Source organism: Dicentrarchus labrax, unplaced genomic scaffold (genome assembly GCF_905237075.1).
Source record: "Dicentrarchus labrax unplaced genomic scaffold, dlabrax2021, whole genome shotgun sequence".
In the NCBI taxonomy this organism is placed as follows: Eukaryota; Metazoa; Chordata; class Actinopteri; family Moronidae; genus Dicentrarchus; species Dicentrarchus labrax.
This window is the reverse complement of record NW_026136713.1, coordinates 22,516,502-22,543,115: the sequence shown is the minus strand read 5'-3', so window position 1 is coordinate 22,543,115 and position 26,614 is coordinate 22,516,502. Positions and strand designations below refer to the sequence as shown.

General features: G+C 41.4%; 2 protein-coding genes across 5 annotated transcripts in view; both read left to right on the top strand.

The window, feature by feature from the left end:
* mgat4b (alpha-1,3-mannosyl-glycoprotein 4-beta-N-acetylglucosaminyltransferase B) overlaps positions 1–3,160 on the top strand; it is a 94,324-nt gene extending 91,164 nt beyond the window's left edge. The window contains exon 15 of the mRNA XM_051419982.1: positions 278–3,160. Within this exon, the coding sequence (XP_051275942.1) occupies positions 278–301 (24 nt within the window). The 3' untranslated portion in view covers positions 302–3,160. The remainder of the gene's footprint in view (positions 1–277) is intronic.
* Positions 3,161–8,514: 5,354 nt separating this feature from the next.
* canx (calnexin) lies at positions 8,515–26,273 on the top strand. Of its 4 annotated transcripts, none has more exons than XM_051419917.1 (16): positions 8,515–8,605; positions 16,288–16,524; positions 17,115–17,188; positions 17,312–17,370; positions 17,473–17,614; positions 17,718–17,799; positions 18,180–18,372; positions 18,485–18,674; positions 18,965–19,078; positions 19,535–19,691; positions 19,786–20,001; positions 20,721–20,840; positions 21,046–21,150; positions 22,309–22,444; positions 22,542–22,642; positions 22,793–26,273. In XM_051419917.1, exons 2-16 carry the CDS (start codon positions 16,291–16,293, stop codon positions 22,850–22,852), a joined length of 1,983 nt encoding a protein of 660 aa, XP_051275877.1. In that variant the 5' UTR covers positions 8,515–8,605; positions 16,288–16,290; the 3' UTR covers positions 22,853–26,273. The 4 variants fall into 4 exon arrangements, with proteins under 4 accessions (XP_051275877.1, XP_051275875.1, XP_051275879.1 ...); XM_051419915.1 differs by having other exon boundaries at positions 22,536–22,642; XM_051419919.1 differs by lacking the exon at positions 21,046–21,150.
* Positions 26,274–26,614: the final 341 nt, after the last annotated feature.

The following is a 26,614-nucleotide window of genomic DNA, read 5'->3' as shown; positions in this document are numbered from 1 at the left end:
TTAGTGAATATAATAAAAAATGCTTTGAAACTTGAAGATAATAAGATGTTGACAACAACGTCTTATAATTTTGAGCAGCTTGGCCTTAGTTGGGTATTTTTGTGTGTTTACCTTTTAGTCCAGTTGGTGTTAACTTTAATCCACAAATATCTGGATCATAGCGACTTTTAAATATCAGTATTACTCTAACAGACTTATAAACTAACTATATCTATACTGGGTCATTTAGCTGAATCCAACTCTTACTGGTGCCTCTGGTTTCTCTGGTCTCTCTCAGATCTTCATAAAGAAAGCAGACTGAAGCTCCTCTCCCCCCTCAGCGATACCTCAGCGCCTCCGAGCGTTCAGATGAGCTGACCGGAGGCTCATCAGCTGCCGTCCTGCTCACCAGATCCCCACCGTGGTGCCACAGCGCCGCCATCTGGCCGGACCTCGCCACTGCAGGACTGATTGGATCAGAGACTGAAAACACAGATCATACAGCTGATGATAATAGCGTCTGCCACGACATGCAAAAAGAGAAATGATGCTGTAATTAACCTGAAGAGTCTGTATTTATGTGTATATACAGTTAGTAAATGTTAAACACTGGTGATTGTGGAGGCGGCAGCGAGAGCGCCGCTCCACTTCTGATGCTGAAACTGCTGCTTCAAAAGACTCAAAGGCTTCTTTCTATGAGCAGACGGTCGGTCCAGACCTTTCTACCAACCCTTTCCCACCAGTATACCCCCTCAGTACTCCTGTATGTGCGTATATGCATAGAGATGTACACACTATCATATGAATGCCCTCAGTGTGTCGATACGTGTCTGTTGTTGCTGCTCGGGTTTTACACCTTCTCCCTCCGTCGGTGAGCGATTTGCCTTAACAAAGAGCAGAACAGAAACGAGCCCCAGACTGAAACATGTAGCCACAACAAATACCCAGAATCCTCTGCTGCGACCTTGGACCTTCTCACATCTTTGTGGCTTGAAACTACTGACAATGACAGCTGATCCTTTTCTTTTTTATGAATCTTTAAAAGTTGTTTTATTTTAAGTTTACTGAGGCCTTGTCACTGACTGCTCTGTTCTACTGCACAGAACTTCATAGTGCTTTACAGTACTCTAAAGTACTCTAGAGTACTCAAATCTACTGCACAGTACTCTATAAAGTACTCTAAGGTACTTTCCAGTACTGTGATGTACTCTACAGTACTCTGATGTACTTTTACGTACTCTAATGTACTTTACAGTTCTATACAGTAGTAGTAGCTTCCTCTGCTGTGCTCTGTAGTACTTTACTGTACTTTATTGTACTTGTAGTCCAGTGCAGAAATACAGATTCAGATCTTTTCTTGTCTTTCTTTTCATTTTCAGTCTCTAATAAATAGTTAAATTATAAAAATCTCCAATAGTTTAATTTTTTTCTCCGTAAACACGCTGTCTTTTTCCACTTTCAGTCAGACTCACATGGGCTCAGACAACACAAATGTTCCCTTAAATTAATCATTTGTGCAACTTTTCAGACCTTTTTTGTTCCCTTAAAGTCAATATTTGGTGCCTCCACTGATCGTCTTTGCTCCCTGAGCACCAGATGGATTTATTCCAGTTTGATTATAACACTGAATTGTTTAAAGTGTACTGTAGTGAACTTCCACACGGGGATCTTTTAGACATCAAGTCTTCCAGATTTGTGTCTCTTTCAACATAACAAAGCCTCCATAAAGAAACCGTTTCCCAGTTCGGTGCCGAATAACTTAAACCCATCCAACCCCTCTGTGAGTCGGACCTGATCACCAACATCAGTGCTGGACCTCCTGATGCTCCCTGGAGCTGGTTCAACATCTGGAGACTGAAACCAGTTTGTTAATGAACGTTATACAGTCACATATGGAGGAAGATCAGCTGTCCACATACTTCTGGCATTTACTACACGTTACTTATGTAATGTTAACCTTATAAAAGATGTATCATATTTTCCAATTACATTAAGTGTGTTTATATTAGCACAGGTATCCTGGATCAGGTTTTTGGAGTTACGTGTTGAGCGTGTAAACATCCTGGTTTCAGAGACCTGGATAAGATCTTCTGATCTTTGTGGTTCAGAACAGGTTATCAGAAACCTGCTTACTGTTAAGATAAAAATATCCATGTTAACATCATATCCAGGAGTTAGCTTGTGAGTTAGCGTTAGTTAGCTAGATGCTTATAAGTTAGCTAAAGCTACATTTCAGGAGCAACACGTCAACTCTGACTTTATGTGTTTAATGATGTTTCGACTGGCAGGAAATTATAATGATGGGGAAATAAGATTTTGATATGTTATATATATTATTATAAATGATATTTTATTATAACACACACTGTAAGCTGGTTTGGTTGGTGAAGCTTTAAGATGCTGATAAACCCGATGAAGGTCCTATAGACCGAAATGTCGTTAATATAATAAAGTATTTTCTCAGCAGTGAGCGAGACCGTGTGCAGGAATCTCTGATGGAGTCTCCAGACGTTCATTGTCTCGGACTGGTTGGTCATGTTGTTGTTTTTTCTGAAGTAACTTCCTCCTTCAAAATAAAACGATTGGTGAAGAGCGCTTGTTCAGAAAACCAGGTGTTAATACATTTCAATTCTCGAAATCTCATTGTCAATGTCAACAGCATTCTTCTTTTCTGTCTCAGTCTCGACTAGTCCTGGACCTGGACTTGGATTTCACAAAGATGGTCTTACAGCGCTGCCTCTTTGTTCGACTCACCTGTCACACATTACACATCACATTATTTTCTATAAAACCAAATTTAACCCACAAATTCAGTCACACCAACAAACCCAGTTCTCTGTTGTTAAAGAGCACCAATTATTGATTTAAGGGAACAGAACCAGTCATTTAAAGGAGCAAACATTCCCTCCAACACCTCCCAGACTGTTATTATTATTTATCTCACCCTTTCTGTCACACGTGGATTCACTCACAGACCCAACAGAACCTCTCAGATCTGAGCTGAGCGCCTCCGAGCTTCAGGAAACGTCCCGACTCTTCTTTTCTGTTCTTTGTAAGATGCACTGGAATGCATTGCTATACTCTTGTGTTTGTCTTTTGTACCCTTTAGATAAACTCTATTTAAATTATCTTTAACTTCTACCCAATCTGTGAATTGTAATAAAGACAGACATTTAAATGATTTTCCTTTTTCTTTTAATGGAGGTTGTTTCATTGCGCTGCCTCGAGTGGATTTCATAATAATTATTTTTAGATGTTTGGGGAGGTGGGCAGATTTCTGGGGATGTCATCAGGTTTCATCAAAGAGAAAGTGACGAAACAGCAACATCACTGAACTGAGGACTGATTCAGTTCAGCTTCACATGTTGCCAAATTAAGAGTTTAAGGTGGAATATTAATCTAAATTCTGACAAATGGGGCCTCATCCAGGACGTAAATCTTTTTGGTTCAGATTAAATCCAGTTGTAGTGAGACTAATGAGGAACTGTTTATTGGTTTATTTGGTCTCCTCCAAAACAAACAGACCCACTGATTAAAGCACTGGTAAAAACTAATAAACAAAAGTTCCACCTTAAAAAATAACAATAAAAAATAAGGATAAATAAAATAAGTTTCTCCCACGCTTTATCTCATAAATGTGATTTAACATGAACTTTTTTTATTATCAAGTCTTTTATTTTACTGCCAGAAATGGACTTCCTACTTCACCGGTTATGATTATTATCTGTAGTCTCTCCCAGAGGACGTCCCGGAGGGGCTGCGAGTCAGCTGCTGCTAACGTTAGCTCAGCTTGTTTCTCTGATAACTTAAGATCCAGACGTCCGATGACTAAAATCCTTCATCCGGTTCAAATCTAGAGTTAAAAAGCACCAAGATCAAACAGTGGATGGTAAACAGTCAATGTATGACAGCTTCTGATTATTGATTATTGATTGAATCAGCTAACATAGCTAACATATTATAAATGAGTTTATACACTGTTTAATGAGGAAATGTTACAGATTATAGATTTAAATGAGAGAAAATATCTATAACATGAGACTTCAGAGGATATTTAGGGTTCATCATAGGGAATAAAAGGAATAAAAGCAGTCTGTTGTTCTGCTCAGGTGACGGTCACATGGATGAAGATCACATGATTCTCACAGCTCTGCACTGTGAGAGGATTAAAGGAGTAATTTAAATATGCTTAATGTCTGTCTTGTCATTACAAACAGTGGTGGAAGAAGTACTCAGATCTTTAAATGATACAGTACAACAATGTAAAAGTACTATTAGAAGTAACAGTCATCTATTCTAAAAGTACAAAAGTATTATCAGCAACTGTTTTAAGACAAACTTAGACTCTAGTATGTAAGAAAAGAATAAAAGGTGTTTTTAAAATATAACAACAGATTTTCTAAAGAAGTAAATTAAATTTAACAAAAGATTAGAGGTCAGTAAAACTTAATTTCAAAGCTAAAAAGTTTGAGTTTGACTTTTTTCATCTTTTTTTTATTTTACAACCAACAACAGGTCACACAATACCACACGTATGCACACAAATACCCCCGAGGGCATTCACAGCCAGACCATCAAACCATCAAACCACCTTATCAACATCACAACCAAAGAACCGACTCAACCATATATATCATAAACAAACAAACACTACATTTACAATATCTACACAGATAGTGTAGTGCACTGACTCTATGTGGCATTATTAGATTGTTAATCAATAATCAATGTTTGTGCAGCAAATTACTGTTTGAACTACAGTTAGCTAGTTTAGTCCACCGGGTCCCAACGTAGGGGTCGGGGTCCTCCAGAGGGTCACAGACAGTGCTGTAGTGGTTCCTGGAGAAGTGGGTATACTCTCAATGTTTGCCCTTTTTTAACGCAGCCCAGAAAAACGCCCTGTTTTAGAAACAGTGACATGTAAGACTACTCTATTTAGTTTACCCAAAAATCCGTCAGTAGTATTTGCTCATTGTCACATAATTTCTGCTGCTTGATCTCAGGGAGGAAGGATTATGAAATTCCTGAACCAATACTGGCCCACAGACTAGTGAGAGAGTGAACTATTCCTTATTCCTGGAAGGACACCTATTCAGTAGTTTCTTTTGTGAACTGTCTTTGAACAGCTGATTGCAACAGATAGCGTGGGCCAGAGTGTGCCACTATTATAAAATGAACATGACTTGATCAGGAGCAGTTTGTAGGTATTACTGGTCACACAGGCAGCCTGCATGAATGGAAAATATAGATGAGGCAAACATGGTGTTTCAGTTATTTTTTGAACATTTATTTAAATAAAAAACTTCAGATCTGAAACTTGACAATGCATCCTTGTTCATATTTTACCTTAGATTAAAAAAAACGTAAATCATTCTCTTCCACACATCAAAACCAATCAGATAAACTCAAAGTGCACTGTTGTAAAATTGAAATAAACACTATTTTAGCATAACTCGTTAGATATATATAAATATCATATGATGATTGAACATCATCATTCAAATTATTCAACAGAACAAAATGTAACAAGGAGGATGTTTGTAATTGTCAAATTAAATGTTTGTTTGGATAGCTCGCTTCATCTTACCGGTTCATTACAAATCCTAAAGGCAAATCCTTTAAAGTAAACTTGTAAAAGTAAATTTGTCTTTAGCAATATTTACCTCAGCATGACCCGCCCTTCTCTGCCTCCGATTGGCTCATTCGTCATCATACCTAAAGTTAACCAATCTAATCAGTAAAGGCAGCGAGTACTAGCCAATTAGAGGCAGAGTAGCGTGGGTCAGGTCGCAGATACTACTGAATGGTGCGCATCAGTTATAAAGAGTTCAGTCTAGACCTGCTCTATTTGAAAAGTGTCCTGAGATAACTTCTGTTATGAATTGGCGCTATACAAATAAATTAATTGAATTGAATTGAATTGAATTGAATTGAATTGAATCAGGGAGGATTTAGAAGCGGGTATATGGCGTATACCCGTGTATACCCTGGACTACACCAGTGGTCACAGATCACTCTGAGAGAGGAAACAAGAAAATACGAACCTGGTTTCAGTTTCTTTTATATAATGTTTGATTTGTCTAAAAGTTGTTTAAATAAAGTTTAAAGGTGAAATGTGTGTTTGGTGGAGCTGCTGACAAGTACAGAGACACAACTCAGAGACACGACTACAGAGACACAACTACAGAGACACAACTCAGAGACACGACTACAGAGACACAACTCAGAGACACAACTCAGAGACACAACTACAGAGACACAACTCAGAGACACAACTACAGAGACACAACTACAGAGACACAACTCAGAGACACAACTCAGAGACACAACTCAGAGACACGACTACAGAGACACAACTCAGAGACACAACTACAGAGACACAACTACAGAGACATAACTCAGAGACACAACTACAGAGACACAACTACAGAGACACAACTACAGAGACACGACTACAGAGACACAACTCAGAGACACAACTCAGAGACACAACTACAGAGACACAACTCAGAGACACAACTACAGAGCCACACAACTACAGAGACACAACTCAGAGACACAACTACAGAGACACAACTACAGAGACACGACTACAGAGACACAACTCAGAGACACAACTACAGGGACACAACTCAGAGACACAACTACAGGGACACAACTACAGAGACATAACTCAGAGACACAACTACAGAGACACAACTACAGAGACACAACTGCAGAGACACAACTCAGAGACACAACTACAGAGACACAACTACACTGATCTGTTGAAGGTTGTTTTTTATGTAAAAAAACGAACTAGTAACTTATAAAATGAATGTCTGTGAATGTCCATTGAGTACAGACGTAGAAAGTAAAATAAAAGGGAAATAGTCAAATAAAGTAGCGTACAATATCTCAGGTTAGTGTTTGAGTTAGTGAGAGCAGAGCTGAGTCAGTTAGCTTAGCTTAGCACAAAGACTGGAAACAGAGGGAAACAGCTAGCGTGGCTCAGTCCATACACTGTAACATACACTGATGAACACATTATATCTGCTTCTGATAGACTTTGTGGTTTTCTCTGGGCTGAATTTGCTCTTCTGGTTCTTCTGGTTTCATTCAGGATGGAAAACTCGTTTCCACCAGTTCCAGTTGTAATCAAGGATGCGTCGCCAACAGAGGGCGTCGCACAAAGCTCAACGACCCCTTCGCTTCCACTTAATGAAGAACTGCTATTGTTTGGTTCCAGCTGCACAACCTTTCAGCTTCTGAACCGATTTATTTCTGGTTGAAATGCTCCAAAGAATAAAGGGAATGAACTGGAACTGGAGGAAAAGACCTGCCGGTTTGGTGCCATCATGACTGCGTTACACGGTTATTATTATTTATATATTTATCCACAGAAAAACTCCACAAACAGAAGTCTGTGTGCAGATTAAACCAACGGGATACAACCTGTTAATTAGGAGCTTTACTGGTGTTGATGTACAAACAGGAACGAGAGAGCGCAAATAAAAAACCTTTATTACACTTTATTGTTAGTCTTATATTAAATCATATAAAATAATGATAAAACACTCAGATCATCTTCTGCTTTACATACTGAAACATCAGCTCCCTCACAAACAGGACGACCCCGCTGTTGTTTCCTTGATAATAACTTAAAAAGCGTCATCATTAGTCTAATTTTCCTAACCTAAGTACTAATATTGTAAAAAAACTAAACTTAATTATTGATTATTATTCTGACTCAGGCATTAATGTAGAAGCAGGATTTTACTGTTGGAGTTGGCTGAAACTAATGATCATTTTCATTATGGATCCGTCTGCTGATTATTTTCTCTGTTTATCTATTGATAGAGAAATGCGGTCACAATTACCCAGAATCCAAAGTGACACCTTCAAAATGCTTCTTTTGTCTAACCAACGGACCGAAGCTCAAAATGATTCAGTTTTAAGAAAAAAACATCAGCTGGATATAATGTATATATAATATATTCAGACTGTGTTTTTATTGATCTTTATTTCCATTAAGGCTCCATTTACAATTACAATTCATCCTATTTATGATTTTTCTTTCTTGGTTTGTTTTCCAAATAAACTCTGAGCAGTTACAAATAAAGACAGAAATCAGATATATAATAAAACATTGTAGAATTACAATTATTAGAAAGCTTTGAATCTGTAGAGTGTACGCTGCTTAAACACTATAATTTACCCCCTTTCTTTAAAATGCTACATATTAAACTCATAACACAAAGATGTGAGATGTGTTAATATAAATAGTTTGTTATGATATATATATAATAACGCATTATATCCAGATTACGCTCTTTTACTGTCTCCTGTTTTATAATAAAATCTGTTTCAATCTGAGCAAGCGAGCCTCACCACGTCCAATCAGCGCGCACTTCCTGTGACAGCTCGACCAATCATCGCTGTCCACGAGGTTCAGCTCCAGGGGGGCGGGCACTGTGCAGTTCGACTGAGATTCTCCTTCAGCCAATCAGCTCTTGACAGTTGACAGGAAACGTCAACCCGTCGCTCTCGTTGACCAATCAGCGACGGCGGAAGGAGGATTCTGCCCTCCGATATCCCACGTGACCGTCCTCAGTAGTTCCCAGGCGGTCACATCAGCGAGCTGGAGGTGAGTAAAGAGCCCGATAAATGTCACTTTATACGGGGCAGCACCGCCGCAGTGGGCCGGTCCGCCACCGGTTCATGTTTATTCACTCTGTCTGTAAAATGGATCCAAACTAAATGCGAGTTTTTATCCGTTAGAGATAAATATCCGCGTCTGCAGCATGCTGGTTAGCATCGGTGTGAGCGGCTAACTCAGGCTAATTAACTTCAGGTGAATTCAGCTAGCTAGTTAGCCTCCTGCGTTGGCCTTTGCTACCATTTAATTCACTCATTAATACAATATATGGCGATATATTCCGGTGGGCCCGCCGCTGTTGGGGGGAAGAACACCCTGTTAGGAGGAAGCTGGAGTTTTATTGGCTCCTTTTCCCGCACTGACAGTTTCCTAAGCAGCAGCGCCGTTGAGCTAAGCTAAGCTAAGCTAAGCTAGCTGTCTGTGCCGTGCTCCTAGCAGAGAGTGAGCACAGCAGGAAGAAGAGGAGAGAATAAACTGATGAAGAACATGAGTGGCAGTTGAACTGTGAAGATGAACGGATGTGAATTAAAGGCTGTTGGGAAACAATGAATGAGTGAGTGTCCGGAGGCAGTTAGCCTCCAGCAGCCCTGATTCACAAACGACTCAAACACACTAAACTTTATTTAAATTAAATCCGAGAACTTCAGAGTCTACGTCAGACTGCAACTAATGATTATCTGAAACCTGTCGATCAATTATCTTGATTAATCTTTGATGTACAAACGTCCACCACACAGCAACCTTCCCAGCTGATGTCTTTCAAAAAGCCACAGATGTAGTTAAAATTATAAACTGATCAAGCTGATCAATGGATTAGACCAATAATTGATCATCAGAGCAGTTGGTGGTTGTTTTCCTGTCAGTCGACTGTTTGATTCAGCTCTGAAATGATTTAAAAATATGGTTTTGTTTCTGTGTTTTACTCTTTACGAAGGTTTTACTTTAGTGTAAACGTTATAAATCCAATAGTGTTGAAACTGGGGCTGAAACTAATGATTATTTAAAACCTGTCAATTAGTTATCTTGATGAGTCATTCACCTGGAAACATCCACCACAGAACAGTCTCCATTTCCAATAAGATGTCTTTTAAAAACCCAAAGATTTTTAGTTAAAATGACAAAAAATAAAAAAACAGAAAAGCAGCAAATCCATAAAATGTTAAATGTATTCGATAATCAATTGATCATCAGAGCGGTTGGTGTTTATCTTTCCTGTCAATCAGCTGATTGTTTCAGCTCTCAAATGATGCACAAGAAATGATCTCCTGCCTTTTAAAAATGTTAATATAGTGTAAAATAGTATTTTACTTCATTGTAAACGTTATAAATCCAATAAAGTGTTGAAACCGAGGACAAAACTAATGATTATTTAAAACCTGTCAATCAATTATCTTGATTAATCATTCACCTAGAAACATCCACCACAAAAAACAATTCTTTTATGATCATTAATTAACCCAAAGATATTTATTACTTATTAATTATATAGAACAGAGCATAGCAGCAAGCCATGTTGAACTGATTCCACAATTTATTGATCAGAGCAGTTGGTGATTATTTTCCTGTCAATCAATCGATTGTTTCAGCTCTGAAAGGATTTCCTCTGGTTCTGTTTATATATTTTATTTTACTGTAAATGACATAAGTTCAGTAAAGAGGTGAAATCACAATATTAAATCACAGAAGCTGCAGTTTGTTTCATAAATCTAACATTTGTGACAGAACATCATTATAATAATAATAATAATATATATATATTATTATTATTATTATTATTATTATTAATTATAAGGACGTGAAAATAAAAAGTTCCATTCAAGTTGGAGAATCTGAGATAATAGTGGTGATTCAAAGGTGTGGAACCAGAACCAGAACCCCGACTGTGTCCTGTGTGTAAGAAACAAAGAAAAGCTGGAAGCAGCTGTCTGATCACTAATTAATCTCACTATTTGATTGATCACTAATTAATCTCACTATTTGATTGATCACTAATTAAACTTACAAATTGATTGACCACTAATTGCTGCTTGGCTAAAAGCTGTGATCCTGAATAAAGTCAGAACCAGGTTTATGTGTTAATAAAACGGGCTGTAATGAGTCCGTAAGGGTTTTATTTGTGTTGATCCAGCCTATCAGGTCTATCAGGTTCAACCCGCCTGGCGCGTGGGGGGGCCGGACCGCCACCCGCTCCGACCGGCTCCGTGGTTCCACTCCTTTAAACTCCTGACAGATTAAAGCCCGAGTTTCTGGAACCGGCCAGTTCAGTGAAAGTTCAAACACTAGATGGCAGCACGCACCAAAACGATGTGTCTTGAGGGGGCGTGGTCAATCTATTTAGCCACGCCCACACGCGAGACCCATATCGTACATTAATGTTCGCCATCGCCAAACTTTGTGCCGCGTTTTCATGAGTTTTGGAACATGTTGCGACCTCCAAAAACAACTGATTGGGGGAATAAATAAATAAAATAATATTAATAAAAACCCGAGCAGGTTTAATTGCAGCGCTTTGATTAGTTAATTAGTTTCATGTTTATTCGTTTCATTTAACCCAAAGTCTTCAGGATGAGTGAATGTGAAACCGTTCTCTACACTGACACTGAGTCACGTCACTGCTGGTTAACCGATTACTAATTACAGTTCAGTTCATTCTGAAAAGGTAGTTTTTAGGTAGTTTATTCTCATATTTAGTCATTGTGACCAAAGCTTTACAAAATATAAAAGCGTCTTTATTATATATTTAATTAGACAAGAGTGTGCAGGTGAAAACAGACGTTTGGAGTAAGTGATAAAGGGACAGGTGAGTGAGCGTGACGAGCTGTTTGTTTCAGTTTAAACCTGTCCGTCCTGTCTGTCTGATAAAGGTTCATTCCCCTCTTTAATGAGCTGAAACTGCTCACAATACTGGTTCAGTATCCTTTAGATAAATAAACTTCAAACTTCCAATGTCTTTAAATCTTCTCCACACCCAGAAATACCTTTTTATTAAATGTAAAAAACATGTCTTAAAAACTGGCTTAAATGTAGACTTTCTCTGTTCTTAAACACTTAATTCTTAACGGATTAATTAATGTCACATTTGTTCTTTTTGTAGTTGAAAAATCTGCTAAAAATGTTAAATAATTGAAGAAATCTTCTAAATATTAATAAATTGGTCCAAAAAGCTCAAATAAAGTGGAGAATTGTCTAAATTCAGGATTTGATTAGTAAATGTTTCTCAGTGTGAAGAGTTTGTTTAATATAATATAATATAATATATATATATATATATATATATATATATATATCTACCACCTTGGAGACTGTGGACATTTGATAAATCGATCAGTTCACTGAAAGAACAACCCGCATATACATTTGTAATTAAAACCTATATTAACAACAATGAGGATTGTTCAGGTTAGTAAATCTAGCATTTATTAAATAATTAAACACTGTTTGTTCCAGAGCTGATAAAGGAAGAAGCCAAGGCCTCAAAACATCCACTAAACAACAAATGCAGGTAGATTGTTTTCTAAGGAGTGAACCATCTCGCTTGCTTTTAATCTTCATTAGCTGAAGCGCCAGCGAACACTTCAGTGATCCAGTCGGGTGGCGTTAGAAACAACGTGGTTAAAACAGCATCTGGCTAGCGTAGCAGCTAACAGAGTAATGAACAGTTTGTACAGGGGCAAGTAAAAACTGACTGAACACAAGTATAGATGTGAAACATGGAGCCTTGACATTGAGCGGTGTAATGTTTAATGACATATTGAGATATAAAGCAGTGTGGTTATCAGTGAATCAGAGGAGAAGCAGATGTCCTGCAGGCTCAACTGACTCTAATATCAGATTAACTGACCAACTGTAAGTCCAGTCCTCTGCTGCTGTCAGTCTGGGTGGATAACAGCAACTTCAGCTGGTTTCACTGAACTGATTAAGGCAGGCTGAGGCTTTATCAGCCAATCAGAGAGTCTCTAAAAGCTCATTACTGCTCCAGGTTGTAGTCTGTAGTGTGGCTGGTCCACTGTGTTCAGACACACTGTTGTTGGAGGAACTTTATGTGGAGGCAAACGTCTGCGTAGTATTGGACTGTAGAGCTGCAACTCATCAATATTGTCATTATAGATTCCTCTATTTATTTCCTTAATTAATCACACAGTAGTTTGAACTGTAGAAGGTCAGAAAATAGCAAAAGATGATGGGAAACAAGAAAAAGCAGCGTTTTTAATCAAAAGAGAATCAATAATTCCAGATGAATTTTCTGTTGATCAGTAAATTGATCACATTATTGATGCTGCTGTATTTGTAGAAAACCTCACAGGTACATGAAACACTTTGTTCCCACCCTCTCGAGGCGCTGTGAACGTCTCCTCTGAGGCTCTGCAGCTAATTCCCTCAAACGCCACGTCGGTGCCGGCCAGGCGACTTTGATGCTAAGCTAACGGCTAGTGGCCTCCTGATTCACTACACAGTTAGCCAGGCTGTTAGCCAGCATGCTAATCCTGCTGCAGGTTAATCTGATTAGTGTGGCAGTCTGCTGGGTGAGAAGAAGGTTAATATGTTCAGCAGAGAGCTCCAGGATCAGCTTTTATTGTCTTATTGACAGATTTATAGATGAAGAGCAGATCGTATTGATCCGCCTGCGTTCAGCTCACCTTCGTTTTAAAGGTTTATATTTTCTTATAAGGGATCAGAGTATTGATTATTGTCAGGCTATGCTGAGGGGTCCAACAGCACAGATGTGATGAGTGCATTAACATATTTACTGTTGTTTAAATTACATGAGATTATTCTTTAAACTGAACCGATGTTTCACTGAATTAGAGCCCGATCAATATCAAAGATCCAAGCTCCACAAACGTGTTCCTTTATTTCTAAAACCTGATCAGATCAAACCTTTATCTCTTTTTAATCTAAAAACCTTTTATAAGTTTTAGTTTGATAAAGTTGATATCGGTTTCACGTTGAGCTGTTTCTTTACTCTTTTAAATGTTTCAGTATAAAACAAATATAAATAATTTCTTTTAAAGTGAAACATATTTTAAAGACGGTTGGTCTGTTTGACCTGATGCTTTATCAGTTATAGAAATGTGTTCAAACTTTACATTTACAACATGTTTAAATTCTTCTTAGACTTTGTTTTGTGACTGTGAATAAATATAGAGAGTAAAATATAATGTCACAGGCACATTTGTGTTTATTTCAGCGTGTTTAAGAGACATTTTATCTATAAAGTTAACTGTTATTATCATGTTTTATTGACAGTGGCTCACTTTACAATATCAGCTTCAATATACAGAATAAACTTAGTAATACATCAACTTAAATATGCAGAATACTAATAAACCAGAAACATATTGTAGTAGCCTTAAATAAAAACTATAATAATAAATGGAAAGATTTATACATATTTACACATACAGCCTATGATACACATGTTTAGTAATGATGTAATCGTATCGGACGGAGGAGAATTATTGATTATTGGGCCAGAAATGTTTTATATTCTTCTCCTTTAACTGTAAACAGTTTGTGTAATGATGCTGCAGGTCTATAAATCTCATCACTACCAACCCCCCACTCAGTGTGTGTGTGTGTGTGTGTGTGTGTGTGTGTGTGTGTGTGTGTGTGTGTGTGTGTGTGTGTTTGTGTGTGTGTTTTTTTTTTTTTGTGTGTGTGTGTGTGTGTGTGTGTGTGTGTGTGTGTGTGTGTGTGTGTGTTGTGGGGTGCTGCAGTAATCCCGCGGGGTGTAATCTCATTAAGGTTAATGGAGCTGAGGGTGCATGTCCTGTGGGTGCTGCCTGGTCTCCATGGCGATGGATGGGTGCCGGGGGCAACGGAGGTTAACGGCCTGCCGTGTGTGTTAATGATGGAGGGAAACAATGTGAAGTTTGTGCAGTCGTAGCCGTTTATAGAAAGACCCACAGAGAGTTCGTGGATCTTTAAAATCCAACAGGGAGCGTGAACATCAACACGACCTACAATAACAGCACTTCCTGCTGCACGGGTACCGGTAACCATGGATACCGGTAAACAAGGGTATCGGGCTCCAGAGTGTGACATTTGGTTCAAAAATTAGGTGCAACATTTCTAGGTCGCACTGTGCACCTGGCTGCCCGGGTGAACCATACATTTATTTTGAGCGCATCATCTTTGTGTTGTCCTGTGAGGAACACACCAGGGGTTTTTTTTACCAAAATTTTGAAGGTGAGTGCTTTTTAACATTTTTCTACAGCATCAGACTCGGAAGCAGAGGAGGAGACAACCGAGTCTGGGATAGAGCCCGGCTCCGAGACCCAAATTTAAAAAAGGTCAAAATATATTCCTTCAGACAGGACTGGCTGAAACAATTTCCCTGGCTGAGGTACAACAAAGGACGTAACGCACTGCGTGTACTGTCAGGAGTGCGGTCAGAATATGGATGGAAATAGTGCATTCGTGAGCGGGTCAACAACGTTTCGTATCAAACTTTTATTTATAAGTGTTTTAGTTTGAAATTTAGTTTCAATTTCAGCTCAGTGAAACACTTTAAACACTTTATTTTTCTTTTTATATATAATTGTGCTTCAAATAAAGACAAGCATTTCTCTACACCTTATTCTTGTTTAAAAATCATTCACATTATATGGAAGTTATGGAGAGCGATAAAAAGGTGACCTTATGACGTTAAAGGCAACGCAATGAAAGGTTTGGGTGCACCTACATTTTGTGCTGGTGCACCAAAAGAAAAAAGTTAGGCGCACCAGTGCAACCAATGCAACCAGTTAGTCTGGAGCCCTGCTATAAAGGGTATCAACACACTAATGTCTCGCTGTCTATGAGTGAATTCAGATTTTAGAAGAAACATGAAGCTTATTGAGGAGTCAGCTGTAATCATACAGAGTGTCTGCAGGAAGAAATGTCTTACAGGTCTTAAAGATTTATTGTTATTAAAGATTTATTAAGATTAATATTGACATTACTTGTGTAAAGTTGCATTTGTATGGATCATAATGTAACGATGTGGAACCATTACTGAACTTCCTTCATATGTTTTTGTTTGTCAGTATGGATGTAAAATAGGTCTAACATTACATTTACATTATATGCTGATAAGAGCAGATTTTTAAGAGATTTTACTCATTTTCATCACAATCATCATTATCACCTCCATCATTCATCATCTGACCACATTCTAATAATAATTAAAGTGAAGGAACATTAAAGCACAGAGCTAAAGGCACCCTCACAAACGTCTTTACTTGGGGTAACAAAGCTTTCACACCGTCCTCAGCCCGACTTTAGCCCGGGGCTCTCTGGTCCTGCTCCAGAGCGGGTTAAAGCTGCTGGGTTGTGTCCTCAAAATCGATTGAACACGGGGCTAAAAGGTGCCCGTGGGAAACGGGACTGAAGTTAACAGAATGTAAACACTAGTCGTGAGTCCCAGCAGACATTTGACTCGTATCACTCTGGTCTGTGACAAGGTATTCCAGGGTCAACATAGCCTGGGGCTATCCCTAGCTGCCATTAGCCTGGGGCTATCCCTAGCTGCCATTAGCCTGGGGCTATCCCTAGCTGCCATTAGCCTGGGGCTAGGGTAACAGAAGACACATGGTTTGAGGCTGGAGAACCGGGTCGTGGTGAGAGAGAACAGCTGGAACAGATGTGCTCACTCTCTCCTCCTCCTCCTCTTCCTCCTCTCTCTGCAGACTATGGATCAGAAGGTCGGGTTGTTCATTCTTCTGGCAGCAGGCCTCCTCTGCCTCAGTTTAACCCCCGTCTCTCGGGCCGAGGACCTGGTCGAGGACGGTCTAGGTGACGACGTGGACGTGGAGGACGAGCTGGATCTGGGTTTGGCTGGAGCCGAGGAGGAGGACCTGGAGGATCTGGAGGGGGACGCGCAGGATGAGGCGCCACCTGCTCCTAAAACTCCTCCCACCCCGAAGGTAAGACCGCAAACCAGACGATACCGGGTTCTCCTAAACTATGAATCATAATCTGGTTTTATTTCTGTATTATCCTTAAATACAGATACAGCACCCCCTATTCTATATATATCTATGCTGCTGTTACTCCACAGAACTATATATCTGTCTGTTACTCATTAACAAACCAAATCAGGAGGTCAGTTTGATAACGGAGGACCGGCCTGCTGATCCACTGACCTGCTGATCCACTGACCTGCATTCACACCGGAAACCACAAAAATCTTCACTTTAATGTCAAATAAACTGGTTTTATTTTTCAGTTTCAGCTCTAATAACCTCACAAAGTCTAAAAACAGCCTTCCTGGAAGTTTAATATATTAAAAATAAGTCCATTATTGGAGCTAACATTAAATTAATGAAGTGAATAATTCAGTAAACAGAGAGGAAGTTAAAGTTTTACTTTAATAGCAGGTAACTCCAGTTTGACCACATTATTCAAATCCCATCCAAACCAAAAGAAACACACCTGAAGTCTTTTTGTGTAACAGTAACATAATATTTAATATCATTAACACCTTTCTGTCTTTCTTCCACCTCTTTGTGTCCAGGTAACCTACAAGGCTCCAGAGCCGATGGGGGAACATTTCATCGCTGAGTCTTTTGATCGGGGGACACTGGACGGGTGAGCACTTCCTTTTCTCACAACCTCTTCTAACCTATAAAATCTGTTAATCTGTTGTTATGTCTGCAGTCTGTTAAGAATTCCTCTCCAGGTTTAACTAAACTTCCTCTCTGTTGGTTTCAGCTGGGTGATTTCCAACGCCAAGAAAGAGGACACTGATGAAGACATCGCTAAGTATGACGGTAGGTGCAGCTCTTCGTCATACACACGTACTGCTGATTCTCTCTCTCCTGTCCCGGTGGTTGCTGACAGCTAACTGATGATGATGACTTTGTTATTAACAGGTAAATGGGCAGTGGAGGAGATGAAGGACAGCAAGCTCCCCGGTGATAAAGGTCTCGTCCTGAAGTCTCGCGCCAAACATCACGCCATCTCAGCCCAGCTGCTGCGACCTTTTACCTTCGACACCAAGCCCCTCATCGTCCAGTAAGAGCGACTTTTTACCCAACGTCCTCCTCGCTGGTCGTCTGAATTCATCTGTCAGTCCTTTCCACCGTTCTCATCTGTCTCTGTCTGTCTCTCTCTTCAGGTACGAGGTGAACTTCCAGTTGGGTATCGACTGCGGCGGCGCCTACGTCAAACTGCTGAGTCAGACTCCCGACATCGACCTGGTCAGTTTGACTCTTTACACACAGAAACACAACATGTGGACTGGGTGCTGGGACTGAGAGGGATTGTCTATATGTTGTATTCCAAGGCCTTCTTGAGTTTAAGGGGTGTAAGAAAACTTAATAAATATACACAGTAGGACTTCATTTCTGTAAAAAAAAAAAAAAACTAAATGAAATTGTCATTTTATACGTTTATCATTTAAGATGATGCATTATATTTAAAAAAAATCAAAGCTGATAGAACAATGAGAAGAAAACACTGACTTTGGTCAGTTTACACAATGACAGAAAAAGGGTTGGGAACCAGTGCCTACTTTTATAATGCACACAAAGAAAAGACTCCTGCAGCAGCTGAATGTAATCCCTGTGTGTTTCCTCAGGACCAGTTTGTGGATAAAACTCCGTACACCATCATGTTCGGACCCGACAAATGTGGAGAAGATTACAAACTGCACTTCATCTTCAGACACAAAAACCCCAAAACGGGAGAGTACGAAGAGAAACACGCCAAGAAACCCGACGCCGACCTGAGGACGTACTACACCGACAAGAAAACACATCTGTACACACTGGGTAAGACTGCACGCATGCACACACACACACACACACACACACACACACACACACACACACACACACACAATATGACAGTCCAGAAGTGTAACTCCTCTCTGTCGCCCCCCAGTGGTGAACCCTGACAACACCTTCGAGGTGCTGGTGGATCAGACTGTGGTGAACAGCGGCAGCCTGCTGACAGACATGACCCCCCCTGTGAACCCCACGGCCGAGATCGAGGACCCCGACGACCAGAAGCCCGAGGACTGGGACGAGAGGCCCAAGATCCAGGACCCTGCTGCATCCAAGCCCGAAGATTGGTCAGTACAGTGGTCCTCACCTGGGGGTCATTAGGTCACAACCCACTCTTATAGAATCAGACCAAGCACATTTATTACTAATAAATACAAATAAACAGATAATGCAGGATCCCAATGTGTCAAATGGGAAACATGGAAATGTATTAAAATAAACCTTTAATTCACAGCAGTCTCTACAGCTGTTCTCATTAGGCGGCACATTAAATTAGCTAAATAATAAACCGGTGATGGACTCGATCACCAATAGTCGATATATTCTTCCAGTAATTAATATTTCCGTCTGTCTGCAGGGACGAGGACGCTCCCGCTCAGATTCCAGATGAAGACGCAGTGAAACCCGACGGCTGGCTGGACGACGAGCCGGAGTACATCGGAGACCCCGACGCCGTCAAACCTGAAGACTGGTGAGTTACAACATGTGAACCTCTGACACATCAGAGCTCTCTGATTGGCTCAGAAAGCTCAAAGTTTCTTTATTTGTAGGAGTTTGGTCTGCGGTAAAAGACAAAGACATTCCTCTATTAAAATAACAAATAACGGGCGCCTGGTTAGCTCAGTCGGTAGAGCTGGCAACCCATGTGCGGAGTTGCTGCAGCTGCCCGGGTTTGAATCCGACCTGTGGCCCTTTGGTGCGTGTCATCCGCTCTCTCTCTAACCACATTTCCTGTCTATCTACAGCTGTTACTATCCAATAAAGCCAATAAAAGGCCAAAAAAATAACTTAAAAAAAAAAAATTAACAAATGACAATATGCAAACATGATGAAGTTAAAAAAGCTCCAGGGTCTAAAAATCAGGGCTTACGAACAGATCAATGAATCTGCTGTCTCGCTCTGATGACGTCTCTGTACTTCCTGTCAGGGATGAGGACATGGACGGTGAATGGGAGGCTCCTCAGGTCCCTAACCCCGCCTGTGAGACCGCCCCCGGCTGTGGCGCCTGGAAACGACCAATGATTGACAACCCCAACTACAAGGGCAAGTGGAAGTCCCCCATGATCGACAACCCTAACTACCAGGTGAGTTTGGAAACCCCTCCACGCTCAGACGTTGCTGCCTCCCTGAGTTGTCTCCCTGCAACGGATCCTGACCGGAGCTCCTCTCTGTTCTCAGGGCGTCTGGAAGCCGAGGAAGATCCCCAACCCGGCGTTCTTCGAGGACCTGCAGCCCTTCAAGATGACTCCGTTCAGCGCCTTGGGGCTCGAGCTCTGGTCCATGACCTCCGACATCTTCTTCGACAACTTCTTCATCACCGACGATCGGAACACCGCCGAGCGCTGGGCCAACGACGGCTGGGGGCTGAAGAAGGCTGCAGAGGGCGCTGCTGAGGTGGGTGCAGGAAGCGTGTTAACATGAGCCCACCTGAGTGATGTCATTAGGGTGCTCCGATTAGGGTTTGAGAACCAGTATCCGCCAGTACAATCACTGGGTCTGTTTAAAGCCTTAATTATTATTATATACTATTCTTAACAACATTATAAATTGAGTATTTATTGACAACGTGTTCAACATGGAATGACGGAGGAACTGTGGAGGGAATATTTCTTTCTCTTATCTCTTATTTCAGTTTAATTTATTTAATTCTCCACCTTATTTTGGTCTGACATCAAAAGCAACTGAAGGACTGGAAGGCTTTATTGTCAGCAGTGTGACAGAAACAGAATAAAACTGATAAAGTGTCTCTGTTAGTGTTTCCAACAATCACCAACACTGGTTTGGTGGAATTAAATCCTTAATTCACAGACGTAGATGATAAAAACAGCAGTTTCAGCAGCTTTAAACCTGACAATTAACACTGGAGACAGTTTTCATTGGAGCTCCACCAGAGATCCTCCCTGTAGTTGTGGTCTGCAGGGATGGATGGATGGATGGATGGATGGATATTCCTTTATTTGTCCCACAATGGGGAAACAACAAAGTGGATAGAGAAAAAACAGTATAAAAAAACAGTAAGAGTAGGGAAATAATAAAAACACTATGTACAAGAGAAAGTGATGTGTGTGTGTGTGTGTGTGTGTGTGTGTTAATGTTGTTGTTTGTCGTTGCAGCCCGGTCTGGCAACACAGATGCTGAACGCTGCAGAGGAGCGCCCGTGGCTGTGGGTCGTCTACGTCCTCACTGTGGCTCTACCGATCGTCCTCATCATCGTCTTCTGCTGCACCGGAAAGGTGACTGACACACACACACACTCTCTCTCTCTCTGTACTGTCAGCTGACAGATGGATCTCTACCTCGAGGGAAATGCAGTGATGAGACGATTTAAAGTCCTGAACTATAAAGTAGGAGCTCCTGTACTCGTACTATCAACCCTCCTGCAGCCTGTTGTCAGTGCTGATGTCCCAGTCTGGTGTGTGTGTGTGTGACTGTCCACAGAAGTCGTCAGGATCAGATCAGGGACAGTTGAGTCTCACCACCTTACAGGAAGAGTTTAAGGAAGCTGGACGCCCGAACCACCCCGCCACCGCCTCCTCAGGCCTGGTGACTGCTGCTGTTAGAGTAGCTCTGTGTCTGTTTGTCTCTGTTCCCGTGGTTCTGTTCCCGTGGTTCTGTTCCCGTGGTTCTGTAGTGTAGTCTGCAGTCTGTGTCTAATGTGGTTGACCGTAGTTGAGCGTAACTAAAGCCGTGTTTCCACCACAGGAACTACTCTGGGGCAATATCAAGGTATTACTCTTTCTGGTGGATCGACCTCATTGGCTCCTAGAAAGTTTATTTTCTGTGTGTTTGCTCCAAAGATTCTCTGTGTCTCTTTTTATTAATCACTACAGTCAGCCGGTGGGAAGAACAAACATTTCAGGAGTCTTTCTTAGGCTGTGGATCAAAAGCTTTAAGAGCCATCTATTCCCTGCCTCTCTTATTTCTCCGTCTCTGAGTCGAGTCACATTTGATTGGCTGAATTGTCACTAAAGCATCGAGTAATCGACAACTTTTAAAACCATTTTATAAAATCTGCAGCTGCAAACTGTTGTTGACATCAGCGTGGATTTACAGATGAATTGAGCACAAAAATGGCGTCTAAAATCAGCCGTTGCTGCTTCATATATTAGCGGAATAATCTTCACGGGTCTTTAGACCAGTAACGGGGTTCTGTAGTGGCTGGGGGGGCAGCAAAAGGAGGAATAGAATATTTTACCTTTCATCACATTTTTGGGAAGTTGGAGCAAGTTAAGTGTAATTTGATGTAATCCCAGTCTGATAATTATTATGAAGACTGCTATTATTTTACATCATACAAATAAAACAGTTACTCCCTTCCTACTTCATTAAGACCCAATCCTCGGGTTCCTCTCGGGTTCCTCTCGGGTTCCTCTTGGGTTCCTGGTCTAATGGGCTTTATGACCGTGTTAGAACCCGACCGACTCTGGTGGAAACCTTTGAAAAGTTCCTGGGACTGAAAGTTTGGGTGGAAATGCGGCTGAAGTCGTAACTTAAGTAGAAATCTCAGTCTTTCTACTTTCTGCATCTACTCCTCCACATCTCAGAGAGAAATACACATTTTCAAACTGTATTGAGACTCGTCCTGGCTACTGTTAATGAAAGGTCAAAGGTCAGCCTCTTTGTTGGCTGTGTGGACGAGCAGTAAGTGTGAGAACCAGGATCTGAGGTTGTGAGCTGAACTCTTTCCTGTTTGTCGAGCAGAAGAAGACCCCAGCGACGCCGGCAGCCGAGTACAAGAAGACAGACGAAGCTCAGCCTGACGTGAAGGAGGAGGAAGAGGAGGAGGAGGAGGAGGAAGAGGAGGAGAAGGCTGAAGAGGCAGAGAAGAGCAGTCCAGGTTGCTACCATGTCTTTGTTATTTCCTCTTTGTTGTTTCCTCCTGCCGTCTGTCACTGTCGGTCTGACCGGTTGAATCTGTTTCCTTTCAGCAACAGAAGGGAAGAGCGACGGAGAGGAAAGTCCTGCAGAGAAAGAGGAAGAGGAAGCAGACAAGGAGGAAGACAAGGAGGAGGACAAGGAGGCGTCATCTGACGAGGTGAGGAGACGTTGAGTGTTTTTATCTCCCCTGTCTTTATACGTCTCCTGTCTTGTCCTACTTAACGAGTCAGCAGTGTCGGCCGTGTTCAGCACCAGAGCTGAAATGTTTTTAAGTGTTTTTATGATTTCTCTCTCGTTTCCTCGGTAGAAGTTGGAGGACGACGTTCTGCGGAGATCTCCCAGGAACAGGAAGGTCAGAAGGGACTGATATCTCTGAATCCACAGCCCTGACCTCACCCCCTCCCCCTCTCCCTCCCTAAAGTATCCCCCTCCCCTCCGAAACCTCCTCCTCTTCTTCTACTCCTCTGCTCCGAGGCCATGAAGCCTAAATGGAACCCGTTTGAAGCAGTGAAGCCGACAGGAAACTAATCGGACGCCTGATCGTGACGATGATGACGATGATGATGATTCCAGTATGAACCGGACTGAGTTAGCGTGATTTAAAAGGATTTTTGTTCGTGAAAGAGATTAACTGAGATCAACTAAAAACTTCCTGCATCATTCCTAAACAACACCTGAGCAGACTCGAACCCACAGGATCAACGCGTCCCGTCTGACCCACCGCTCGCCGCCCAGCGCCACCCTGAGCTAGCAAAGTGCTCCGCCCTACCTACAGCATGCTAAATAGCGCTCAGCAACTTGCTAATCAGATATCTGGCTCGTTGGCCTACCAACAGGCTGCTAACTAGGCTAACAATCTGAAGTTACCATCTTCCTGCTCGGGCTGCCAGCAGTCTACCTGACCCACGATCAGGGTGCTAATTAGGCTAACTGGTCAGAGAATCGAAAGTCTTGCCAATTAGCATACAGACCGGCTGCTAATTAGCCGACAGTTGTCTAACTTTGCCAGGTTAACAACTAGATTGTAAGCAACTCACAAATTCACCTGCTAACAGTTGATTTATTAGCCTTCTGGGAGAGTTTATTATTATACAAATGGTCGGGGGAGTAGCCTACCAGAAGTGTTGCTCATTAGTCTTCTAGCCTGTTAATTAGCTCGACTTGGTTGTAGTTCTAGCCTACTGTCATCCTATTTGGACTACAAACAGCGGGATGTTAACGAGCCCACGAATAAATGTACTTACCAACAACTAGCTAATTATCCTGCTAAAAGCTAATTAACCTACTAACCGTCGGCTCATTAGCCGTCCTAGATTTTACAATTTAGCTAGCTAGAATACTAAAGTAGCCCACAACTTGGCTACATGCTAATATTTAAATAATCATGGAGAACACTCCAGCTGACCCGACGCTTTCTTACTCTTTCATGTCTCATGTTTTGAATTGTTTGTTCTGAAGCTGTTAGCTCAGCGTTAGCTCAGTGTTTCTATGTCTTATTGTCCTGGTGGCAGCGGGGAAGGTCAGAGGTCAGAACCACAGAGCCTAAACGGTTGGAGAGAAAGCGTTGGTGCTGGATTGTTAGCTGGTACTGAGGCGTGGCGGCGGTTTCTGGCAGCGGCAGCAGGTTCTGACATCAAACCTCATATCAGCAGTTGTTTGTCGTTGTCCCTCCTCCTCTCTGTGAGTTTCAGTCCAAACAAACACGATGGCAGCTCATATCGCTGGTTAGATCCTCGGGGCTTTCTCTCCGAGTTGAGCCTCGCAGGCAGATCCAAAACCGACTCCTGTGATGAGTTTCTCCGCCAACATTTCAGCTTCAGAATTATTGTTTTGGTTTCTTTCTTTACCTGCTGCTGTCGTCTTTGTTTGGACTTAAAACTCGTCCCGTCCGCAGGTGGACAGACACAAAGTCCCTCTTTCATCAACCCCATATGAAAAGAAAAAGGCACTAAGGGATAAAAAAAAAAAAACTCAGGCGCTTACTCTCACACCTGTCCACCTGCTGCCCCCAACCCCTCCAGCAATCACAGACGCCGTCCCACATGAATCCTGAATCCATGTTTAGCCCCATGTTTAAAAGAAACGGCACTTGAGCGTGAAAGTTATGAATAAATATTCTCAACTCAAGGTTCACTCGCTGGCTTCCAGCTGAATCCGCCTTCACTGAGAGATCTTCCACGAGTTCAATACTCGGCAAACTTTATCTGTGAGGACTGAAGGATGCAGGCGAAAGCTCCACAACAGTAAGTGGACCTTGAGTTCAGACCAAACTCACACTTAAATGTTCTAATCCTCAAGATTTTCATCATATCAAAGCCAGTTTTCATTCTGCAAGGCTGCCATTAATTCTGCTGATCTTAATTAGTAGAGCGGATATGAAAATACTCTAATAACTGAACACACACAGTTTCAACCAGTCCTAGAAATTAACAATAAATAATAAGAGACAGTTTTTATATCAGATGACTGGCTACTAATTATATGATGTCATCAGGAAGAGCAGCCAATCGTTGAGAGGAAACCAATTCAATCAATCGCTTTATAACCACTGATCGCCAAAATCAACCCGATGTCAAATCTTAGGGATTACAACTTATACTAGTTTTACTGTCATCTGCTGCCGCCGCCTGACGACTTCCTGCCCGCCCGCCGCTGGTCACATGACCTCAGTTACAGGCTGAGAAATGACAAATAACAGCCAACGACCTCCTGACCTTCCCTCTAGCGCCACCATCAGGACAAAACTTCCAATTTTCTCTCCACTAAAACTCTCAGAAGGATTTTGTGATCAGCACATGAGAAATAAATCCATGAACATTTCCTGTAAAGATGCCAACTTGGGTTGAAACTCTTCATTAGTTTTGTATTTTTATTGGATTTCTGTGCAGAAGAAACGAGACGATGACCGACCGTAACATCTGAAATAAAACAGTTTGTGTGACTGTGGGAAAGAAAAGTAACTGCATTCGTCCGGTCTCGTGTCCCTGAGGTGACTGTTGATGTGTGTTTGTCCTTGTTGTGTCACTGCGGTTAAATATTAAACTTCTGTCTGTTTCCGTCTGTAATCCAGCAGCGGTGAGCGAGCTCTGTTGTGATCGGCGGTTAGTAAACGGTGGGCGGCGGGGGGGAAGGCTTGGAGATGTGTTTTTGTCTCTCTGGTTGTTTTGGTGAGTTCAGATTTTGGGCCTGGCGGTGAACTCCCCGCTTCCATTTCAGGTGACCTTTAACCTTTTATTTTCCTCCTCCTCTTAGGGTAAACTCAAGCTAGTTTTGGCTGTTAGCTCGGCTGCTTTTAGTCTTCATTTCCTTCCCGTGCTGTCGCTCTAAAGGTAAAGACGCTTTAGGACAGATCGCCTCCAGCAGCAGCAGCAGCAGCAGCGTTACATTCCCACTGAGAATGTATGTTTCAGCCTCGTCCTCTCCCTCCTTCTTCTTCTTCTTCTTCTTCTTTTTTTAGTCTGATTATTTTTGTTTTCTCTGCTCGTGTCCGGCTGAAGCTGCCTAGCTTTAACAGACTGTAGACTGAACACTGTATCTGCTGGTGAAACTTTACATGACTCTGTAACTCTGTACTTTTTATTTTTGTTGACATTGTGTTTGAACTAACTGTTGGCCCGGCCTGTTTCTGATGTACACACTATGTAGAGAGATGGATCTGCTGACACACCACAGGAAGGTCCGACTTTGAATAGAAATACTGTGATGAAGGAGCCCGATGTGCGTGTGTGTGTGTGGACAAGCAGTCAACATTTGTTTTGATGAATAAAAAAGGCCAAATGGAAACTTAACGAGAGGCTGAAGAGTGCTTTTAATGTGTCTGATTCATTTTTCTGATTTTTACAGCAGGTGAGTCAGAGGGACAAACAACTGTGGTTGAAATAAATCCTTAATTAACAGTGCTGCAGCGTAAGCCGTCGTTATTCACCAAACACTGGCGTTAGACTCTTACACTTCACCACTAGGAGCCGCTGAATCCTCCACACTGGTCCTTTAAGTTAAACCTTTCATATAACATTGCATTATTTTGACTTTTATAGTTTTCGGTTTGAGTTATTTTTATTATAATGTCTCTATAAGTCATGATTTTGCCGTTGTAGCTCAGTTTTTATGCTTTTATTTTGATAGGACA